We start from the raw sequence: 23,887 nt of genomic DNA on the forward strand, positions 1-23,887 counted from the left end.
ATCCCTTTGCTACCTTTCCTCTGCTCGGTGGAGCTGCGCTCCTGACCGCTGCCCCACACAGCGAGGCAATGCGAGGGTGTTCATCTTGCCTGCTAGAAACCTCAGGTCCACAAGGGTGAAAGCCCACCTGATACAGCACGGTCTCCCTTTGCGGAGAGCAGATCTCCAGGCAAATTCACTGCAGGCTGACATCCAGCCAGAGAGATGCTTCACCGAAGCAGTGGGACAGGGTAAGGGAACTTGACCAAGACCACACAGGGGCTAGTAGCCTTGATTGGAGCAGATCCCAAACCCCTAGGCTGGTTTGCCACCCACAGGGCCACGCTACCTCCCTTGGGCAAGGGGAAGTTTCCTGGGACAATCCTTTCTTCTCATCGGCCTTTTTCTTTTCTTTTTCTTTTTTTTTTTTTTTTTAATTAAATGAAATTAAATTTCTGTAGCATCTTTTTTTTATTATTATTATTATGTACCTTAGGCATCGCTCTGAGTCCATCGGGGTGAGTTGTATAACACACAGAATGGGCAGGTTAACTATCTGCCCACTACTCCTCCCTTCCCCCTCCTCTCCTCCGGCCACCCTAGAGCTATGCTGCGCTAAATGTGCTTCAGTTTCATCAATCCCCAAGCTGCACATCAAAGGCTGCGTTTGCTTAGCTGCGCGCTTCCCTGGCAGGCTTCAGGGATTAATCACACTCGAGCCTGCGTGAAAAGCGTGACCGTGTCACACTTGTTTGTCTGGGACAGGTGCTCTTCTGGTTATCTTACAACAAAACTGACTTGGCTGGTGGCCTTTATGAGCATGCCGTTTCCATTTGTATTTCTTTGGGTTACCAGCCACAGCCGAGGTTGGCTGTAGGTGCCATGCAAGCATAGCAGAAGATGCCGTTACATATAGTTAATGAACATCCTTGATTTGTTTGGGTTGCTGTAGCAGCCAGGAGTCCCTGATACAAACCAGTGGCCTGCCAGGCTAGGTGCAGCGCAGGCAACAAGAAGCGATTTCTGCCCCTAGAGCTCTGAAGCCTAGCAGAAAGTGAGGAAAACGAGTGGACACCTCCTAGGGAGCCTGAAGAAACCATGGGAAAATAATGCTGGTTGCACGATCGGTGTCTCTGTCCACTCCCAGAACAGGAGCTGCCAGCTTCAGAGGCTGGCTGGCCACCACGAGAAGGCTTAAAGCAGCACTTGGAGAAGAGTGAAACCTCTGCAGACAGGACTGGCCCCCGGAGATGACGCCTGGGAGTTGCCTGTGTGCTGGTGACAGCCCTGCACTGCCAGAGATTCGCATGGGCTGTGTTTGTACCCTTGGAGGATGAGAACTGGCAGCCAAAACTGCAGCTGGATGGGAGCAAGGATCCTTTCATTAACTTCAGCTGCTGCCTGGGTATGGGCTGGCATTGTGCTGACCTCTGGGAGGGACCCAGGGAGGCTGCTCCGGTTTGCTTGGGCTGCACTGCCTTCCCTCCTGTACTGAGTGGCCTTTTCTGTAGTTGCCTGTGGTAGCAGCGATGCTGCAGGGTGGAGGAATCTGGACTTCACCCAGAACATGCAATTTGGTCAGGGTTTTCCTGGAGATTGACCCGGCACATGCAGAAATGCTCATGGAGAGTAGCATTAGGATCCTGGTTTAGGTGGGATTATAGCCTGGATTTTTTTAATCTTGGGCATCATCTCTGGCAAAAGCATTAGCTCACAGTTGCAGAAAGAAGTCCCAAGAGAGAGCAGAGCACTGTATTGAGAAACAGGCACTGCCCCAAGGAGCTTGCAAAAAAGCTGGGAGGGGAAGTAAACACAACAGAGCAGGGCTGGGATTGCAGCATGCTCCCGCTGGCCCTGTCCGCAGCCTACACACGGGGTCCAGTCCCTCCTGGCTGCTGAGCGCCCAGTGCTGACCTGTGCTGCTTCTGCACGGGGGAACGGGAACACCGGGGCCCCAGGCTGCGAGGGAGGTAGCCCGCAGTAGGGAGGGAGGCGCCATGGACGTGAGCCTGAGCTGATGTGAAGATCTGCACCTTCTCCAGGCAGGCTGAGGATGGAGAAGCCCTTGGCAGCTGGAGGACCTGTCTGCAGCCGTTAGCAGGGATGGGGCCGAGTTGGTCATTCCCAACATGCCTGCCATGGCGGAGAGCTGGAGCAGTCAGTTTGCAAAGCCTGAGGGGTGCGTGGCACACGCTCCCTGAGCCCCAGGATGCGGGTGCACTGCAGCCATGCTGGGGAAGGGACACCTGGATCTCTTAGGGGGACGTGGCTTTGGACCAGCACAGTCTGAGCTGCCTGCAGTGTCCCCAGGAGGATGCGTGGGAACCTCTGGGCAAGGCCAGGAGAGTTCCTGCAGGATGCAGGCGGGGGGAGGCTTACGGCAGATGAGGTGATACCTACAGCCACTGGAAGGCTGTACGGGATGATCTTGTTCCCTAGCTAATTTCCAGCTCCCAGTTCAAATCCTCTGCACTTCCTCTCTCCCTTGACAAGATAAAGATCCTGGGCACGCAAGAGTGAACACCCTGCCCGTTGCGTCCTCTTCCACAATCAGACCAGACACAGAGTGGTGCCTCTCCCCACATGTGCCATGAGGAACAGGGACATGACAGGGGGAAAGAGGAGGTGGCTGCCTTCCTGTGGGTGTGTTTTCCAGAGCAGGAGAGAAACCAAGATGGATCAGACACCAGCCAAACAAGGTGACTACGTTGTGAGGAATGCAGGAACAGGCTCGGTGCATGTGTGAGATGCAGAGAGGAGATAGAGGGTGGCTGCAAAATGCTTTCACCAGCACAGCCATGACACTGGCCTCTGAAAGGCAAGAGGAAGGGTCAGTCTCAGCATCTCCATCCAGAATGAAATAACATGAAAGCAGTGCAACACTTGTTGCCACAAGACACAATTGTTAACAATAGCTTAGCAGGGCTAATAAAGCTTTTAGAGAAGTATGAAGACAGCCAGAACAGTGAGAGCTTTAAAATAATAAGTTGTAAAAAGATAAAGGGGTTGGGTACAAAAATCCTTGCGCTTGAGCACATAAATGGCAGTGCAGAAGATGAAGGGACAGGCAGGAGCTTATTCTGGGGCAGGTGATCCCTAAACGACTTCCTTTAGGGCTCCCAGAGGAGGAACCAGAGGAATCCCAAGTCTCATGCTGGAGTATTCTCCTCCTTTATGAGATTTTTCTGTGGTAATATTGGATTTACTCCCCTGGATAGGCAGGGATCCGTCCATTTGCTTCTCTAAGATGAAACAGGTCTTGGTACCAACATGGCAAAGCACAGTCTCCTCTGGGCTTGGAAAAAAAAGACATTTGTGCAGAACCTGTAAGGAGTTTGTTGTCAGGATGCCTGCCTGTGCCAGCTGGGAGTGAGACTGGCTTACAAGCCTGCAAGTCTTGTGAGGGAACAGGCCAGCAAACGCAGAGTGAACACATGAGATTCCTTTCCTCTGAAAACCAGGCCAAAAAACCAGTGTGCCCCCCATCTGCAGAGCCAGCAGCGTGAGGCTGGCTGGCAATGACCCTGTTCCTCCCAGACAGGAGCTTTGGAGTTGCAGCTTTCCTCTCCTGGCATCAAACAAGCCCTGCTTCTCCCCTCTGATGGTCTGGGAGGCAGGTGGCATGGAGAGATGAGCAGAGCAGTGGGTGCTGCCAGCACAGGAGAGGTGATGGGGAGCAAGAGGCAGCGGAGGGCAGGCTCCCCAGGGCATGTCAGGTGGTGGCTCCAGCAGGACCCTGTGCCTCTGCTCCTGCCAGAAAAATGGGGAGAAGGATCCTTCACCCTGCCTCTGGCCTCCAGGGACAGCTGAGGAGACTGGGAAAACTTTCCTGTGTCTATCAGAAGTGAGCAGTTTGTCATGTCCTGTGTTATGTATTTACACCTCTGCTCATGCCCCTGTGCTCAGTTCCCAGCTGGGGACCTGATGAGGCCATTCTGAATTTGGCCTAGAGATGCAGCGCGGAGACGAGCCGCACATGTACTCAGCCCCATCCGCCTTTGATCTTACGCTCTGTCAAGAAAGATGCTTTGGCAGGAATCTTGCCCATCAAGTACCATCCATAGACAGCTGCAATGTCACAGCTGTGACCAAGCCCTGACAGCTCCAGGAGCTGAGGTGTTGCCAGGTTTAAACCAAGTCCCCACCTTCTGCCCTCAGGCTGGAGGCTGGCTCCTTTCTGTTCTGTGCAAAAAGCTCAGGGCTCCCTGCTCCTCTGTCTGGGGAGTTCAGGGGTCTTAGCTGCTTTCAAGCGTTGTCACGGGTTGGAGGAACCATCACCGACCCCCCGACCCCCGATGCCCTCAGCCCTGGGTCTGGCTGTGCAGATGCTGCCCTGGTCCCAGCTGGGGGTAGGAGCTGCTGCACGGTTCAGGCTGCTGAGGAAGAGGATGGGATGCTGCTGCCCGTGCAGAGAGGCCAAAGCTCGGCCATCGCATCCTCGGATGAGCCAAGCCGTTGCTGCTCCCTGTGCCCCCGGGCGTGGGTACCACTGGGGTGTCACCGGGTACCACTCGGGTACCGGTGCTCCTGTGCTGCTTCACCCCCCCCATCCTCTTCCCAAATATTCCCGAAAGTGGCTTCCTTCCCTCGGCTCGGGGTGGGGAAGCCACTAGATGGCAACGTTACCTGCAGTCTGGCCGCCTCTCCTGGGGATGGAGCGGGGCAGGGATACCCCCGGGGGTGGCCGCAGGGACCCCGGCCGCGCTGCCCCGGCACTGCGGGGTCCGGGGGCGGGGAGCCGGGCCCAGGGGCAGGCTGGTGGGTCACCTCTTCGCTGCAACTCAGCAGCCTGCGTGAAGAAAACGAGTTACCTGAAAATCACTTCAATTCTAGGTCATTGGGTTCAACTTTAACAGCAAACTGGCTGCGGCAGTCGTGCCACCAGGCAGAGGGGTGACAGCACCAAGGCACACGTACCCATATGCATATATATGTTGTGTATACACTAGAGACTGTTCACCTGCAGAATTTCTCAGGCAATTCCCAAACCGTTCCAAACGTGGCTGGGTTTGACACTGACGAACGGTTTGGTCCACACAGCGAGTCCAGCCCACGGTGACCAGCAGAGACCATATCCAGCCCGTGGTGACCAGCAGAGACCATATCCAGCCCATGGTGACCAGCAGAGACCGTGTCCAGCCCTTGGTGACCAGCAGAGACCATATCCAGCCCATGGTGACCAGCAGAGACCATATCCAGCCCATGGTGACCAGCAGAGACCGTGTCCAGCCCTTGGTGACCAGCAGAGACCGTGTCCAGCCCTTGGTGACCAGCAGAGACCATATCCAGCCCTTGGTGACCAGCAGATCTGCAGCGCTCGCTGCCGTTTCTGTGAGTTGGTGCCACTGCTGCCACTGGCAGCGCTGATTTTGCTGGTGGCCAGGGCTTTTGGGTATGACCGACTCAAGCCGGCTTTGGACCAGGCAGTGCAGGAATGCGCGGCAGCATGTAACCTGCTGGGAAACACCCCCCCGTGCCTTCCCCTGCTCCTTTCAGTTATCGTTGCAGCCTGTGTTATGTCGGCCGAGCCCTGTCGCATGAAGGGCTTTAGACCGGATCGGGTGGGTAGGGCTGGTGTGAAAAGCCATCTAGTGTTACCCTGGGCTTGTTCCCTTGGAAAGGCAAGGGAAAGGCTTCAGAGAGCCTGGCAGTGCTTCAGGCATGGTGTCCATCTCTGCTGGGCCGCATCCAACTGGCTGGCGAGTTCCTGCAAGCAAAGAAGCTACTGACCTCAAGCCTGCACCTTTGTGTGCCTCAGTTTCCACACATGATGGTCCTTCCCTGCTTCCCCTAAAACAAGGAAGAGGAAGAGGATGGAGGAGCATGGTGGCACACTTCTCCAAGGCAACAAGCTGGCCTGAATGGGAGCGCTAATTAACCATCCATCAGATTGGGGCCACAGTGCATGAGGAAATGAAACTACAGGGTGGTATGGAGGAGCAACCCTGAACAGAAAAGGGATGTGCTGTTCACCCAGGGAAAGATTTATGGGAGTCCTGAGTCAAAGCTTATAGTACTACAACGGGTAATATAATAAACACCAGAGGATAGTGCATGCAAGGGAGCAAGAGGCATCACTGCGTGTTCCCCGTGAGGTTGCAGAGCCTGGAGATGGACCATGGTGGACAGGGATGGAGAGGGAGGCAGGAGCACTGCCCTGCAGGAGCCCTCGCTCCTGAGGTCCTCCAGTGTCTGGCGCAATGCTTCCAGGTGTTCTGTATTGTTTTTCTTCCCTTTTTCAAGGCTATTGTCCCTCCTTAGTATCTACTCGCTGCCCTTTGAGCTCTGAAAGCTGCAAGTTTGGAAACCAGCCTTTGTCACAAGATCTCCCGCATTCTTTCAGCTACAAACCTCCACCCCGTGTGCCCCCAGAGTTGAAGCCTCCAAGAAAAGCCCTGAGGGTGGGACACCACGTGCCGAGCTGGTCCCAGAAGAGATGCTGCCACCACAGCGCAGGCAAGGTGAGATTTGGGCTGAGGGGAAGGAGCGGAGGCCAGAAGGTCTCAAGTCCCAGGTGCCTCCTCATGGCTTCTTTGCAGCAGAGAGCAATGGTGCTCATCCATGAAGTCCTGCCCGCTCTTCCCTCTCCACCGCCCTGGCAGGGTTGCAGGTCTTTCCAGCCTCCATGCCTGCCTGTGTGACTAACAGAGCTGGCTGGCTCCCAGGGGTGTCAGTCCAGGACCCCAGTCAACCCCAGGGAGCCAAGAGGAACAGGAAAGCCCAGAGTCTGCTTCCTCATCACCCTCCTCCTCCTCGCTGCCTGCTAGCTGCCGTCCTGGGCCAAGGGGTGGCCCTGGATGGCCCCGTCTCCCGTTGGCCCAGACGGGAACGGCCGCTCCCTATTACTCATGGGGATGATGTGGGGGGATGCAGGGGCGGAAAGTCAGAGTAAATGGAAAGTGGGCACTTGCCTCTGGCCTTGTCTTCCCATCGCCGCAGCTGGAGCTGAGCTCAGCCAGACGCCCCGGCGCGAGGCCACGGGTGGCAGGCAGCTGGCGAGGGGACACGGTGCTTGGCTGTGCCTCTCCGTCAGGCTGCTGGGGGACACGAGGCGAGAGTGAGCACGCAGCCACCCGGTCCCCGTGTGTACAGACATGCACATGTGCCAGAGAAATGCACCAGTCTGTTCACGCACACACACGTGTGCACAGCTGCCTTATGTGGGTCCATGTGGAGCTGCGATGGGACACCCATATTCAGCACCCCCTGGGTGGCTGGAACCCAGTGGGGGGGGTGCTCTGCCCCCCAGAAGAGGTGCACATGGCTCCAGCAGCTCAGCTGGCTCCCTGGGGGGACAGTGGCTGCAAAGTGGAGGGAGATGGGGTACAGGAGCTGGAAAACAGGAGTCTGAATTAGAGCTACAACCTGAGATAAACCTGAGATAAATCTTCTCCTGCTGTTTGCACTGGGAACTGACTAAGGCTCAGTCTTATAGATGTCTTCAGAGGTATCTATAAGACGTCTTCACCCCATGCCCTGGGATTGCCCCTCAACACCCCCAGTCATCCCTCTGCCACGGAGAGGCTAGTGCTTTGCAGGCTCACCTTATGACAAAAATAAACCCAAAAGTAAGGTGAAGGAAAATGTGCCCTAGCTGGGCTGGAGGTTCCCTGAAAACCTTCCTTCCACCCCCGGGGCCCCCTGTGCCCTGAGCCCTTCTCTGGCTCTGGTGGTATAAAGCTGCCTTGAAACCAAACCCACCCGCAGCCCATAATGCTGACCAGCCACCCCAAGCCTTCCAAAATCGGGACGGTTATCCATGTTTCCCAACAGCAAGGTTTTCTGGCATGATGTCTGGACCGTACAAGTGAATCTGCAGGTCGTGTTGCCACAGTTTCAAATGATTTCACAATCTAGCTTCTGTGGGCTGGGGAAAGACTCACTTCCCACCTCAAAGGCTTTTTGGAGCACTCAAATTTACTAACGTTAGTATTCAAAATGTTTCCTTTGCCAAAAGCCAGATTTTCCTGCCTAAGCTGAGTTTCCATGAGGACATCCATCGATGGGGCAGGAAGGACCAGAGACTGGAGAGCTCAGCAAGGCTGTGCAGAAGGCATTGATGTATTTTTATAGAAAATACCTCTTTAAAGAAAAACCTTTTGACGTGAAGGATTTGGGTTGACTGTGACTCTGAGAGGGTGCAAGACATGGATCCTCACTGCTTTCCAGGTCTCAAAGTGGGGGCAAATCCAGCTGGTTGGAGGGGAGCTGGGGAGTCATGGGGGTCCTCTGTTCCACACGAGTGCCCAAACTGCTAGTTATTATGGGATGGACACATACACCTCTGCAATATTTTGATGAGAAATTCTGCCCAGGTCAAAGCGAGCAGATATGTTCCTGGCAAAAATGATTTCCAATGAATCAACATTTTCCTGTTAAAAACAAAACAAAACAAAACAAACAAAACAACTTCCAAACCCTGCCTCAGTCACTTTTACTGCTCAGTGCTCAGCTCAGGGCGAGGTGGCAGCTGGACTTAAACCACGTTTGGGGCGATGAACTGGATGAAATGGGACCCCTGGAAAACCCGACCACAACCAGGTGGAATTTTCCAAACTGACAGTAAGACAAAAGCTTGGCTGACCTCCACGCTGGCAAAGCTCTGTCAGGGGACGTTCAAAGGGAGCAGTGCCCGCGGTGCCGCCCGCCCTCCCGGGACCAGGAGGTGAGATTCAGGCGGAGGTTAACGCCGGCGATGCCTTCTCCGCTTTGTGCCGAGCAGGATTGGGTTACGGGGCTGGGGCTGGGAAAGCTCCTCCGCAGGTCGCAGGTCGCAGGTGGATTAAGGAATTCCAGTCCCCATTCAGTGCCCAGTGAACCACAACTAATATGGGAGCTGCAAAGAGCAGGGGCAGGCAAGGCGGGAGGCATTGAATGGGAAAGGCACCTGCAAGGGAGGGCGACGTGAGCTGGGCTGCTGGAATCTGGCAGGCGGTGTGGAAATGGTGTGATTTCCCATCAAACCTGGCCACAACCTGCTTTTTTGGCTTTGAATAAGGACAGCCAGGGAGAGCCTGGGCGAAGGTGGCGGGGTGGCAGGGGAGGTTCATCTATCACCTCTGTAGCGGGGGTGCTTCCAGGGAGAGGAGCGATAACTGCCCAGTGCAGGTGGGTTGCTGACCTGGGGCAGAGCCAGGCTACATCCCGGGCAGGGCTGGAGGTGGGCACAGAGCCTGCGAGGGCCTGGATGAGGGGAGCCAGACAGCACGGTGCTGGGGAGTGTGCTGGGGTGCGTGCGGGTCTGAGGGTGACGTGGGACCTCCCAGTGAGGGGTGAGGACCTGATACACTGAAAGGGCTGAGGGGTGGAGAGGGAGTAGCCAGGGCGTAGGAGGTGGTGAAACCCCGCGTCCATGACAGTGCTAAAACAGATCAGGTGATAGCAACTCCCTCTTTTTGCCTATTAAAACACCTGCCTCCTCCAACAGCTCCGCTGAGCCACATGGCTCCAGCCAGACATCACCCTGCCAAGCCCAGGATGCAGGCTGGCATCTCTGCTTGTCTGAGGCTGGTGGCTCCTTGCTCCAGCCCAGTCTGACTGGACCTGAGCTGGGCACCCAGCCCACCGGTTTGAGCTGCCTGGGGACATGCAGCTGCCAGGGGAGCCAGCAACAGGATGGGTGCCTGCTCCCAGCATCTCCAAAATCAGAACAAGGCTGCGGAGGACAGGATTGGATGGGACAGTCCTCCCACACCACAGCCTGGCCTTGGGAGGGATGTCCCAGTGCTACAGGGACCCCGACGACGCCACGTCCCCCAGGGCAGGTCCCCCTGGGGCCTCCTGGCTGTGCCTGGGGAGACTTGTGCCCGAGAGCTGTTGGGGAGGCAGCGATCCCGTACACCCTGCTCCCCAGGAGACTCCTAGGCGCCTCTTAATAGGACTTTAATTATACATGTACCATCACCATTTTTCTTCTCCCTCTCTCTCTCCCTCCTAGGTTCAGCTTCCCCAGAGATGTAAATACCCGGCGCGTGCTGCGGGGACTGTCAGCTCCACTAATGACCACCTGCAAGCATGCTGGGGAGGGAGGATGGCGGTGTGGGGACATGCTAGGTGACACTGCCCTGACCAGCTTGGAAGTGGCTCCCTGGCTTGGCAGGGGTGCCCCAGGGCCCCAGGGTGGGTGGCTGTGCCTCCAGCTTTGCAGGAAAGGACGGTGGCTCTGGGAGTTGGAGAGATGGCTGTCATGGGCCAAGAGAGGAGGGCTCAGGTCTTGCAAGGGGACCAGGATACAGGGTTGTCCCTGTGCTCACTCTGTGCAGCAGGATGATGCTACCAGGTGGCTGCTAGCCCTAGGCACTAGCCAGCCATCAGATGGAGGTGGCCACCAGACACCTCTGCCCTGGGGGGGTCCGAGCTCCAGATGTCACGCCGCCAGCTCTGCCAGTGTCCACCCTTATGACATCCCTGCCAGAGCGATCCCACCTGCCTCAGATGGTGTCTGATGCCCACAGCACTGACAGGTTGCTTTTCAAAGCTGCCTGGCTTTTCCTTGAAGCCCTTTGCAGAGATGTGCATGATCTGGCAGGGGCAGAATCCTTCTTTGCAGGGGGGTGAGTCTCCTGAGTCGAGCATTGCCTGGCACTGCTCCACCATGTGAGCAGGTACCACGGGCTCAGCCTGCTTTAGAGCAGAGGGTTGGCTTTTGCCCTTTTCCGCTGCTGGGCAAGACCCTGACTCCTTTATTCAGGCAAAAACTCACACTGAGGATTTTGCTTAAGTTGAGCCTGGGAATGTGGCCCTCGAGGCTTAAATAATTCTTTCTACATGGTACACGCAGAGAACAAAAAAAAAAAAAAAAAATCCAAGCCAAAAATACAAGCAAACCAGAAACAGCAATATAAGAGGAACAATTTCCTTTACCACTAATTTTGTCTGTGTTAATTAGCAAAAATGTGGGGTCACTGATTATAATACTCCTAACATCTCTCCAAACCCACACGTCCTGGCTGGGGACAGCAAGTGACCACGCGGCATTGAGCCTCCCCGGGTCCCCTGGCAGCATCACGGGGGACAGGAGGAGATCTTGCCTGGGAAGCCTCCGTGGGTGCGTGGGGCTGGACTCTGGTAGCTGCCCTGCTGTTACCTCTTCTGTGGGTAAATCGAGGACTCTGAGATAACATTTTTTTCCAAGGCTTGACCTGAGTCTGCTCCTTCTGAAGCTCATCATTGGCTGCAAAGGAGGAGAAAGGAGCCAGAGCTGCTAACCCGGCAGTTTTCATCAGTGCTAAAATACAGAGCTGGAATACAAAGAATGTGGTGGGTCTAACCCAGGGAGTTTTTTCCCACTCCCCTAACACTGTGCCTGGATTGAGGGATGATCTGGGCATCTTCATTCCCCCGAGGACAGATGCAGCCACCATCCTTGGCACCTTCCAGCAGCAAACCCACAGGAGCAAGTCACTGGGGTGGGTCGAAAAACACCCATTTCTCCAGAGATGTTGAAGCTTTTCCAATTTATTGCTCCTTTCCCTCTTAAAATTTCCTGAAATAATTTTTTCTCAGAGTCTTAACCACCAAAAAGAAAAGGACGCTTTGGGATGCTGCTTTTTGTTAAAGCTTTGAGGGACTTGGTGCGTGTGTTTGAGGGTTTGTGGAAGGCTTGGGGTTTTGCCAAATATGGGAAATGTCAACAGAATATATATTTTTCTCTCCAAGTAGTTGTTGAAAAGTTTCTGTTCCATCAGTAAAATGTCACAGTGATTTCTCTCTCACACACACACACACCCCTTCTTCTGTTCACCTGCTCGTGGGCTTTTGCTGTGGGACTCCGATGTGGTTCCCTGTGAGCCACACTTGGCTCACCTACGAGCATCCCCCCTAGTCTCAAGCTCAGTCTGACACAGGGCTTCACTAAAAGCCTTTCTGATTAATACAGATCCAGGGAGGAGGGGATGATTAAATCGCTCATCTATTTTCGGCAGAGAGAGTAGGTGCAGGGGAGGGCTGGGCTCCCCCCGCTGCTGAGGAGCCCTCTTTGCCAATTCGAGCGAGTGCCGCAGATTTCCCATCACTCAATCCCCACAACCTGGGCAACAAAGCAATTTTCTGTCATCAGTGATGCAAAGTGCTCACAAACGAGGACTGAACGTGCAGTCAGCTGCAAGCTCAAGCCCTTCCTGTCGGCTCTTTAAACGCTCCACACATTCTTCCCTCAACCTGCGAGCCCCGACAGGTCCCGCAGCACAAGACGGGCACCCTGCATCGGATGCCGTAGATACGGGGTCGTCTGCGCTTTCCCCTTCCCATGCATATGTCCACCTGCCAATGCCACTTCCAGTGCTTGGGAGAGGTGGGGGGAGTGTCCCAGGCGCTCCTAAATGGGGGAACCAGGTGTCACCCTATGACATCTGGATGTGGAAACACTGCCCAGCCAGCATTTTCTCCGGGCCAGTGGTGCCAGTGCTGCCACAGCTGGAGCATCCCCAATGTGTGCCCCCAAAGTGAAGATCCCCCAAGTCTCCCTGCTTGCTCTGACTTGAGAGCAGATCATTTTGTGCCATTTCTCTGTACCAAAACCCAAGAACAGTGATTCCTCTGTGAGTCTTCGTTCCACCAGTCCGGTCAGCGGAGTCCCTGACCCTGAGACACAGGGCTTTCCCCAGGTTTTTGTAGTGCTGCGGAGTGGCCTGGGCAGGGCTCAGATTTCAGAGGAAACGCTGCTATTTCTCCCTGATCCTTTACAAAAACAGAATCCAAGCATCCTACAAATGGTGAGACGCACACACCCGCAACACTTCCAACCCATTAAAACGTTTTGCTTTGAGAAAACAGAACCATTTTGTTCCACTTACTGAAATTTAAACACGGTTTTGCTTGTTAAAAAAAAGTGGCTTGATTTTGCAGCAAAAAATTACATCTTTCCATTGCAACAAGTGACAGAAGAGGCTCTTCTTCCCAGGAGTTCAGCTCTTCCTCCCAGCCGTACCAGTTCACCTCTCAGGTTTTGCCTCCCATATACCCTCAGAGCACCCCAGCATCAGCAGAATTGCACCCCTCCCTCCCTGCCCCTGGATCCAGTGGGTGAGGGAGGTGTGCTTTGGTGGGGTCACTGAGCAGCTGACAGTGGCAGGGATGGAGCACAGCACAGCCCAAGGAGTGTCTCAGACACAGCTTTCAACTTTCCAGGTAGGACATTAAAAAACAAAACAAAAAAGAAAACGAATAACAAAACCAAAAAAAACAAAATCAACCACCAAGAAAATCTGTGGGTTTTAAATTCCATCCTTGACCAAGCCCCTTTCCAGAGAAATATGTCAACAGGCGCTGCAGCCAGCGGGTGGGAGCAGGATGCTGGGGGGAAACATGGGTTTGAATTCTCCCCACCCGATCGGCAGGGATGGGAGCGGAGCTAGCCCCGGCGGGACTCTGGGCTCTGTGGCAGAGCATCACTCCAGGGCTGCCAATGTGCACAAGGACCATCCTGAGTGTGGGTGCTCCAAGCATGCAGACCCCTGCAGGCACCTGGGATGGAGGAGGATGAGGGGCAGGAAACACCATCGTGGGCACCGGTCATGGCTAGAAGCAAGAGGAAGCTGTGCCGGCACCAGGGTACCATGCTGGGTGCCTCACCTCTCTGAAAACACCACGTTACACCTCCCCTCCCTGCCTTGGCTTGCCAGCGTGGCAGCTATTAAGGTGGTAAAATAGGTGCTGCACATTTCAGCCCTAATCCCAAAGTTTATAAAGTTTCTCCTTTAGAGATGTGTGCCTGCAAGAGATTGTTTCAAAACAAATTAATCAGGTTTATTGGGTCAAATTCTCCACTGAAAGGCCAGCACTTGATGATCTCTTTGTTTAAATGCTGCATCTAGCCATTACTAACTGCCTTGTTATGTTGTTAAAGTTGCAAAACCTTAATGGGTCTCACTAAAAGGAAAATAACAGCTTCTCAAATGAAGAGCCTACAATGGAAAAGGAAAAGACCATTTGTGCAAGGAAGAGTCCCCTGGAAACCATGTAGAAAACCTGGGACAGACCTTAACTGAGCGCGCTGTAAGCCTCGCCCTTAGGGGAAAATCAACCTCCAAACAGTTACCTAAAGAAAAAAAAATCAGAACCAATATTGTTCGTATTTAAATGCCCAATAAATTCAAGTTATCTAAAAAAAAAATAATAAATAAATCCAAACCAGTATTTCCCATTATTTAACTGCTCTGCTTACAACGCAATAAATTCAAGTTATCCTTTTTATCTGCTCTACCCAGAAAGAGGCAATTCTGCACCACTGCAGCAAAGGACAAGTGGAATTTCATCCTGGTACCAATCCACAGCCGTAGTCCTGGCGAGAGAGTTTCATGTGAAGGGACAGAAGGGAAATGTAACTGGGTTTTAAGACTTTTTGGAGCACCCCAAAGGACTTTCTGTGTTTGCATCAGCAGAGATGCTTTTGCAGAGTCAGACTCCTCGCTGGCTGGGGCAAAGCTTCACTAGTGACGGCTGAGGGGAAGGCAAAGGGCTCTGGGCTGTGGCGTGTCACCATCCCAGCAGGACGAGGTTCAGCCCGTTCCCAGTTTGGTGCTCTCCAGCTCTCTGAGTTAAGGGTGATGGGAAGCGAATGAGGGTTAAAAAGCCCCTTTAACTGGTGCTCTTGTCAAATTGGCAGGGCAAGGCATTGAGGCTGAGGCTAATGAATGGAATAATTGATTAAATATGTCATATTTCTGCCTAGCAGGTTCACACCTTCCCCAAAGGTTTCCAGATGGGGCATAATTATCCCCCAAACTGGCTTCACACGCCAGGGCACAAGGGGAGGAACAGTGACATGGGGAATTTAGACAGCAGAAAATTGTTCCTGCAATTAATCCCAGGCACTTAATGAACTCACCAAAGAACAGCAGGTATGAGGAGAGACCCTCTTGGGTTTGGCCATCAGTGGTGCCGGTCAGGAGTAGCTGGTGATGCTGGTGTAAATGTTGAGCCTCTGTGCATTTAGGGGGTAGCAAAGCCAGTGCTGGTTTTGCTGCTCTCCAAACAAGATGCCATGCAGGGGAACTTGCCCCCCACCTTTGCTCCCTCGTTCTTCTGTCTCAGTAGGGGCCAACAGCTGAAGTGATGTAAATCAGTGGGACTATATGCCCACCCACCCCACCCCCCCCCCCCGTGGATCGCTGCTGATTTATATCAGGGTCCTTTTATTCCTTTGATTTCCAGCCGACAGTCCCCAAGAAAATCAAACCCAGACCAGAAGTCCTAAACGAAAATATTTGCTTTATTGAGGGGGGGATGAAGCAGGGGGTGAGGGGGGATGATTACTTGTTTTAACAGTTTTTAACATCTCTATGGTTTCATCTCAACTCAAACTGCCGATGAAGCAGGGCACAAATCCTGGCTGATGCAGTGGCTTTGACCGCAGCCGTGTTGCTGGCAAATGCTGATTTACACGACCTGGGCCAGTGCCTTTGATGGCACCAGGCTGACCCACAGCCCTGCAGAGCCTCTGGGTGCTGGAAATCAAGAAAATCCCCTGAGCCCAGGCCAGGGAGCTGGGTCTCACCCAGCCCAGCTGGGTGCTGAGGCTGCACATCTGGGGCAAGCCTTTTGTGAGTATCTTTTTGCAGAAAACCCCTTTCAAATCCCTCTGAAGATGCTGGAGCTCTGCAAAGGTAAAGAGGGAAAAAAATAATAATGTGAATTTTCTGTTCCCTTGTGTCCCTCTGAAACCTCCCTGTCAAAGCCAGGTCTCAGACCCTCTGGTGACGGCCACGTCACTGTCACCTGCTGGGTGCATGTGTCCTCTGGGCCACCTCTGTGCCTTCAGGTCACCTTCCCATCAGTAGCTCCCATCTCACCTCGCTCATTCTGTGATTCATTGCATGGGAGAACAGGTCCTGGATGCTTCGGGGGTGTCTGACACCATCCAGGGGATAAATCCTGCTCCCACTCGTATTGGTGCTCCCCTATGAAGCAGGATCGGGCCCTGGGAAAGGAGGGCATCACGGAGCATAGCCTTTCCCCTGAACTATTATTTTCTCAGGGGGATCTCTAGCCCCCTCCTAGAGCCTGCTCCCAAGCAGCCCCCCATCCCCTCGCTTCCCCCAGGATGGCTTTCACTCCTGCCAACCAGCCCAAAAATCCAGAGGAGCCAGCACCACAGCTCGCGGTGCAGAGGAGCCCAGCTCGTGCTGGCACCCCTTCTCCCCGTGCTCCCCCGGGATTACTGACGGGCTGGAGATAGGGCGGTTGTTCGTTAGTGTGGCAGCGGTGGCGTGTGGGAGGGCAGACGCCAGGCTGTCTGCTCCCACTTTGTTCGGCTTGTTATTAACTTCTCCTTGGGCTGCCATTAACCCAGAATTCCTGTACTTGGCTTCAGGCTTTCCCCGCGCCGCTCTATCTCCAGCGTGTAATTACAGCTGTTGGGATCTCCCTTTATCTCGGAGGATCTTGTAGGTTTGTTACCTGGCACATGCTTTCCTGCCCCCCCCACACCCTTCCCTGCACCCCTTTAATCCTTCCTGCTTTCATCAGCCTCGGCAGCTGGTGCTGGCAAGCTGGCAGTTAAAAAACTGGAGCCTCCATCACCTTGGCTTTGCATCCCGAGTGCCCACCGCCACCGCACGAGCATCACCGGGCAGGTCAACAGCAGCTCCCGCACGTCCCAGCTGGCAGCGCCCGGCACACTCCCTGCCACCGCGTGGGTCTCGGCATGTGTCAGCACCTTCCAGCCCCAAGACCAAGACTTCGAATTGGCTCCAAGCATGGCCTTGATTTATTTTTTTAATTTAATACAAGTTGACTTGATGTATTTATTTTGGCAGCGGGTTACCCCTCAACCCCCAAACCCTGCTAAAAGAGCATGTCCTGTCCCTGCCAGCCCAGCCGACACAAAGAGGAGGGCTGGGACCTGACCCCGGGCGTGCACCCTGTGCTCATCCCCAAGCAGGTGCCTGGGTGGCACAGCTCCTGCCCTTGAGCTGCCAAAGCTCAAGGCTGGGAACCAGCCCCAGGGGAGCCGTGGCTGGGAGCTGGGAGTTCTTTACAGCCTGGAGGTCTGGTGCCAGTCTCTTACCCCATCTCCCAAGGGAACGCGGAGCAGGTAGAGCTGTCCCTGCGCATGCCCCGGTGGGCTCGGAGATGGGACATCCCCTTGGCACAGGATGGGGCTCAAGGATGCTGAGATTGACACCTTCAGACCCCTAACCCAAAACTCCACCTGTGTGAGGCTGGTATGGAGTCAGGAAGGAGGAGGAGGAGGAAGAGGAGGAGGAGGAGAAGGAGAAGGAGGAGGAGGGGGAAGAGGAGATGGGCTGCCTCTCCTCTGGTATCACTTCTGCCTTGTTGCTTGCTTTGGGCTATCCCATAGTGTGGAACCTCTTTGGAGATCCCTAAGTGAGGGGATCCACTCTCCAGCCCCCAGGCACAGTGGGTGGAATCCCTCCTTGGCATCACCAATGAAACAGAGCTGTGCCACACCTCATCCCAGGAGGGGATTTGACCATGAGGATCCTCCTCCTCCTGCCAGAAGCCAAATACTGCCCCCAAACACCCATGGAGACACTGTCCTTCCACCAGTAGCCGGCACAGGGACCCTGGCTCCTCTGCTACATGGTGGACACTTTGGGGTACTTATATTTAACTACGGGTATTTACTATGTCCACCACATGGCAGAGAAGTGGGAGAGCACAGGGGGCTGGGAAGGGTTCCCAGGTCCCCTCAGCATTGGAACCCCCTCGATCCAGCCCTGGGAGCCCCTCCTGCCACCACGGGCAGCCTCTGTGGTAGGGAAGATGCAGCCCCCAGCCTCAGCATCTCCCTCCCACCCTCAGTGCTGGGGCAAGAAGCACCAGAGGGAGCGGAGCCACCAGTAGCTCATCCTGGCAAGCCAGCACCCGTCCCCCGAGCCAGTGAGAGCTGAGTCACCCCGGCAGGGAAAGTGAGGAGCCGGGATAAAAGCAGATCAGTGGAAGTTTCCTTTGATACTCACATCGGCCACGCTTTGCCCTTGGTGCTGGCAAAGCCAGGCTCCCTGGGGACTCCTCGGCCAGCCCGCGCAGGGCTGGAGAACATCTGGATTTTTAAATTGTGCCTCTTTTTATGTGCTGCTTCGCCCCCGCGTTTGCCTGGATGGGGTTGGGGGATTTTCCACATTAGCCCCTGGAGTTTGGTGGCCCGGGCAGAGGTGGCAGGACAGCTTCTCCCCACACCCAGATTTTAGGCTCACATGGGATTTTGAGCCCATGTCATCCCTGAAGACAGTCCCAGGGACACTGGTGTTTTGCCCAGCTCCACACTGGGATGGAGGGATGTGGGGACCCCAGAGCCTGCACCCAGCACCAAGGAACCAGTCTGTGAGTCTGGCTGTGCCAGGAATGATCCCTACAGTGTCATGAGCAAAGGTTTAGGGAGGTTGGAATGGGGAGAGAGGGCAGAAGCCATCAGCTACGGAGGGTTGGAGGCGAGTCAGAGGAAGGGTTGTTGTATCAGGAGTCTGGGGCAGGACAAGGTCCCAGTGTGTCCTGGGGTTAGCCAGGAGCTTGGCTATTTATATCAGAGCTCCTGGCCCCAGCCCAGAGTGACTCAGACCCAGCATGATGGCCAGATGGAAACATGTTTTGAAGATGGTCTAATGGGAGGGTGGGGACAGGGGACCCTCCCTGCCAGCATCCCCAGCCGCCTGTCACTGCTCCCTCAGGGCTGCTTCTCCCGGGCAAAGCCCACAAAGGGTGGAAGCCGAGACCCTGTGGCCAGTGCTCGCCTCGGCTCAGCTCAGCACGGGCCACCCGGCTCCCTTCCCTGCTCCATCACCCCAGTGTCCCCAGAGCCATCACCACGGTGCAGCTGGGGCCAGGGACCCCGTCCAGGGCTCGGTGTGAGACCTGGGCTTGCAGGAGGTGCAAAGCCACCCTGCCAGCGCCATCCGGGCCCGCGGCTGGCTGTCCCCAAACGTGGTGACAGCATCCCCCGGCCACGGCGGGGGGGTTTGCCCCTGGTTTTGACTTGGCTGGCGGCTGGGGCGGAGGCTACGGGGCTCCTGTGGGCCCCACGCACCCCTCCGGGGTCAGGGCTCCCCGGGGCAGCGGGAGGGAGCGGCCGGGCAGGTTGGCGCCTGCTGCCGGGAGCGGGGCCCCATGGGGACCGGGTGCTGCCGACGCCGGGGAAGGGGCCTCCCGTCTGCTGGGGCGGGCGCCGGCAGGGTGGCTGTGGGGCTCCCACCCCACCGGCACCCTGGGTGCCCCCCCGGCACCATGAGCACAGGGATGGGGGATGCCTCGACGCCCCGCATGCCCTCCCGTGTCCATCCTCCTCCCACCCCTGGTGCGCCCCCCGGCCCCGCACAGGGGAGCTGAGTGTGAACGGGATCAGCTCCCCCTGCCCCGGGTCTGTCCCCTGGGCACCCAGGGCTGCCCCGTGCCCCCCCCAAGGGCATGCATCCCCGGGGCCTTGTGCATGGGGGATCACAGCCCCCCCCCGTGCCCATGATGGAGGGGGCCCTGAGAAGGGGTTACCCCCCAACACAGGTGACCCCGCACGGGCAGGTGGGTCCGGCCCCACTGCCGGCAACACTCAGCCGGGACACAGAGGTCACGGTGCCCCCCCGGGGAGTGGGTGCTTTGCGCCAGGCAGGGGAGGCGGGGGGGTGTAACTCCGGGATGAGGGGCACACGCACACAGGGGGGGCTGCCCCGGGGGTGGGGGGGCAATCGGGGGGGGGTGGGGGGGGTGCCCCGGGGCGTGACGTCACCGCGGGCGGGGCTCGGCGGGGCGGGGCGGGGCGGGCAGGGGATGCCCGGGGCGCGGGGCCGCGGAGCCGCAGCTCGGAGCCCGTCGGGGGGCGGCGGGGCTCGGCGCGGCACTGCGGGCGGCGGGGGCTGCCCGCCCCGGCCCGGCCCGGCCCGGCCCACCATGACCATGAGCTCCGTGGCCGAGAGTCTGCTGGGGCCCGACCCCTCCAAAGCCGCTTTCCTCGAGCTCAGCCACCCCTCGCCGCCGCACTACCCGCTGCACGGCCTCCACCCTGCCAGCCACCCCCAGCACGACCCGCCGCCCTTCGCCTCCTACGGCCGGCCCGGGCCCTACCCCTACACCAGCGGTGCCCCCCCGCCGCCCCACGGCGGTCCGTACCTGCCCTACCCGCCCCCCGGCGCCCAGCATCCCCCGGCCGGGCTGGCCCACGGCGCCAGGCTGCAGGACGCAGGTAAGGGGGGCGCAGGGTGCTCGGCGCTGCACACCCATCCCTGGGCACCCACCCAGTGGGAAGCGACCGGGATTTATCGGGACGGAGCCATCGGAAGCACTTTGGGGCTGCGCCGCCCCGTCAGGGGAAGCGGCGGTGCAGGTCTCGGCCGGTAGGGAGGTCCCCGAGGGGACCCGCGGCGTCGGGGGCGATGTGCCCCCGCTCCCGGAGCGCCCGGAGCCGCCGGACCCTCTGCAGATGGGTGGCTGCGTGGCTGCAAGAAACCCCGAGGATGGGGAGCATCAGAACCCCTGCTACCCGTGTCCTGCCCTGCGGGACCCCCGCCTACCCCGGGTACCCACGTCCCACCCCGCGGGACCCCCACCTGCCCATGTCCTGCCCTGCAGGACCCTCGGCTGCCCCCGGCTGCCCCATGTCCTGCCCTGCAGGATCCCCACCTGCCCCCAGCTGCCCAATGTCCTGCCCCGCGGGACCCCCAGCTGCCTCATGTCCTGCCCCGCGGGACCCCCACCTGCCCACATCCTGCCCCCTGCGCCCTCCCTGGGCCAGGCAGACTCTTCCCTCTGCCCCACTGCCAATATGCTCTGATCTCAGCTACCTGCCCCATTCCATCCCCTTTCCCCACTGTTTTCCCCAAAAGCTGATGCAGGAACCACAGTCTGAGCTACCCCGGAGAGAAGCAGCCCCCAGGCTGCCCCATAGAGGGGTCCCGAACCTGGCTGAGCTGCCGGGCCCTTTCGGCTCCCTCATCAGCTCTGGAGAGCCGTGGCTGTGGCCAGAGCAGACCCTGTACGTGGGTGCGCAGGCACATCTGCCACCGTGTCCTGCACTTGCCCACATCAGCCATGTGCCCCTGAGCTGGGACCACCTTGGCATCTCTGAGCCCCGGCAGTTTTCTGCCCCACACAAGCCACATGTTCCCAGAAGGACCCAGGGATGCTCAAAGGCACGGAGTAGGGAGGAGGTGGTCCAGGATGGGGGCACACACTTCACAGCAAGTGGCTGCGCAGGGGCAGGGGAGTCTGTCCCGTTGTACCCTCCATCGCCCTGTGGGGCCCTGCCTGGCCCCCTCAGTTGGGTGCACAGCGGAGGGGCCTGTGGCCTGCCTGGTTTTGGACTTGAATAGTGATTTTGAATGAACAATCCCCTCCCTCCCTCCTTCCCTCCTCCTGTTTCCCCTTTGCTTTACCTGAGGCTTAAACGAACCAGCAAAGCACAAGCAGGTCCCCCGCTACTTATTCCCCCTCCCCTCCCAACCTAATCTCCAAAAAGCAAAACCCGCTGCAGCCCTCAGGGCCAGGGTGGGATGCTTTGGGTTTGTTGCTTTGGTTTTTAACCTCCCAGCCTTTTGGTTTAACTCTCTGTTCCTCTCCCACCCCAAGAGCATGAGAAGCCCCTGGCCATCGCCAACGGGGAGCTGCGCATCAACAGCAAGGGGAAGAAGCTGCGCAAGCCACGCACCATCTACTCCAGCCTGCAGCTGCAAGCCCTCAACCAGCGCTTCCAGCAGACCCAGTACCTGGCGCTGCCGGAACGGGCTGAGCTGGCGGCCCAGCTGGGGCTCACCCAGACCCAGGTATGGCCCTGGGGAGGGGCGAGGGGCCGGTCACGGCCCTGGCGATGCGCCATGGCGGGGGCTCATGCCCATCGCTGCTCCAGGAGTGACTCTGGATTCAGGCTGCGCCACGACGCCAGGGTGCAACTGGACCTGTGCCGAGCCGTGCCGTGCCGCAGCAGGGGAGCTGGCGCCGGTGGGCCCCCGGGGCTCGGGTTTGGGGCGCCCCTGCTCGCACCTCCCAGCGGCACCGGGACTTTCCCAGCCCTGGAGCCTGGCTGCCGGCCCGGCCGTGCCCGGCGCTGGGCGGCCCTGGGCCGCGGGATGGGGCGAGTGGGTTTTTGAAGGCGATGGGGAGAGACAGGCAGGCGGCAGCGGTGCAGCCCAGAGCCAGGGGCGAAGCGAGCTCATAAAGCCGGGGAAGAGGAGACAAGTGGGAACCTGCCTGCAGCGCGGGGGGGACCACGGGGAGGAATGAGCGGGGCCACCACCTCAGTGCTGCGGCGGCCCCAGTGCCACACCCTGGCCCCCGGCTGGGCTGGGGGGGCCGCGGCCCAGGGCGAGGGGGGGACATGGGGACACATGGGGATGTGCACAGCTGGGGACTTCTGGCTTGCTCTCCCTTTACTGCACATTCGTCTGGACTCTCTCTGCCTCTTCCCACTTTCTCCTCCAGCTGCCCTTGGTGGAGTCTCTGCTGGCTTGTAAGGGGGTTGGCTCAGAGCCCGACTTATCTCATAGACCCCCACGGCGAATCAACTGTGCCCCCTGGAGAGGGCAGGTGTAGATGGGGGAGATGGGGACCCCAGAGGGGCCTGTAATTATTGATGCTGCATGTTTAGGGGGGGCATTGGCCCCATCCTCCCCACTCACCCCTCTCTCTCTCACAGGTCAAGATCTGGTTCCAGAACAAGCGCTCCAAGTACAAGAAGATCATGAAGCAGGGCTCGAGCGTGCCCGATGGGGAGCACCTCCACACCGCCACCTCCCTCTCCCCCCGCTCCCCCAGCATCCCCCCACTCTGGGACATCCCCGTGCCGGGCAAAGGGCCCCCCCTGGCCTCCAGCAGCTACATCAACAGCTTCGGAGCCTGGTACCAGCCGCACCCGCAGGACGCCATCCCCCGGGCCCCCATGATGTGATGCTGCCACGGCTCCAGCACCCACCAGCTCCAGGAGGGCCAGTGAAGGGGGGATGCTCTGCCGCTGCCCCCCAAGGGACTGGGGAGCCCAGCAAAGCCCTGGGGGACCCCAGCAAATGGAGAAGGAGGAAGAGGAGAAGGAGGAAGGCGACCACGGTCTTCAGGAACCTGGGGATCACCTGCTCCATCATGATCCGAAGTGAGACAGCTCTGGCACAATGCCCTGGTGTGCCCATCCCAGCAGGACAGGACTTGGCCTGCAGCCACAGCCCCGGGTCCGTCTGTTCATGGACACTGGGCAAGGAGGGGCCCCAAGAGGGGCTGGGGGGCTGGAGAGTCCCCAGAACCCCCTGGCCTGGCTTTATTTATAAATACCGTCCGTTATTTTATGTGCCCCCCCCCCCCTTTATAAATAGGCTGTATACTTGTAAAGACTGCTTCTTCATGCCTGCGGCTCGCTTTGTGGGTGTCTGGCCCGGTTCGGTGGAGATGCTTCAGTCCCAGTCCTTGGAGGCTCCCATCTCCAAAAGCCCATAGTAAAAGAGCCCTGCAGGGATGGGGGCACTGGAGCAGGGGGCTGGGGCTGTGTCATCGTCCCCCCGCCCCGCAAAACATCTGTGTGGGACCTGCTGCTGTTCACAGACATATGATCGCTCCCCTGAAATGGAGGTACAATTATGGTAATTGTGGACCCGGGCCCCTTGGTGAGGGGCTTCTCGCCGCCTCCTCAGGGTAATTATGGGCAATTTGGAGCTGTTGAAGATGTCTCCATTAATAGGGGCAGGAGAGAGGGGGCAGAGGGTGCAGGGCAGGCTGAGGAACCCAGAGTGAGTCAAGCGCCGTGTCTCCAGCAGCCCCTGTGAATACCTGGCCCAGGGAGAGAGGGCATTCGGGGAGCAGGGGATGTTTTTCTGCTGCAGGTTTGACAGTGGGTAACCTTTCCCTTTGTGCTTCTCAGAGGCCAGAACCCAGATAGAAAATACATTACTGTTATTTCCCACTTTTCCCAATGTTACTCAGTGTTTGTCACCCACGCTGGGGCTCTCCCCAGCAGAGATTTGCTGGTGCAACAGGTCCA

At 57.5% G+C, this 23,887-nt stretch overlaps 1 protein-coding gene across 1 annotated transcript; it reads left to right on the forward strand.

Moving 5' to 3' along the window:
• Positions 1-19,821: 19,821 nt before the first annotated feature.
• On the forward strand, positions 19,822-22,852 carry DLX4 (distal-less homeobox 4). Its single transcript, XM_040617083.1, has 3 exons — positions 19,822-20,113; positions 21,496-21,689; positions 22,559-22,852. Exons 1-3 carry the CDS (start codon positions 19,822-19,824, stop codon positions 22,808-22,810), a joined length of 738 nt encoding a protein of 245 aa, XP_040473017.1. The 3' UTR covers positions 22,811-22,852.
• Positions 22,853-23,887: the final 1,035 nt, after the last annotated feature.

This window comes from Falco naumanni, chromosome 18 (genome assembly GCF_017639655.2).
Source record: "Falco naumanni isolate bFalNau1 chromosome 18, bFalNau1.pat, whole genome shotgun sequence".
Lineage (NCBI taxonomy): Eukaryota > Metazoa > Chordata > Aves > Falconiformes > Falconidae > Falco > Falco naumanni.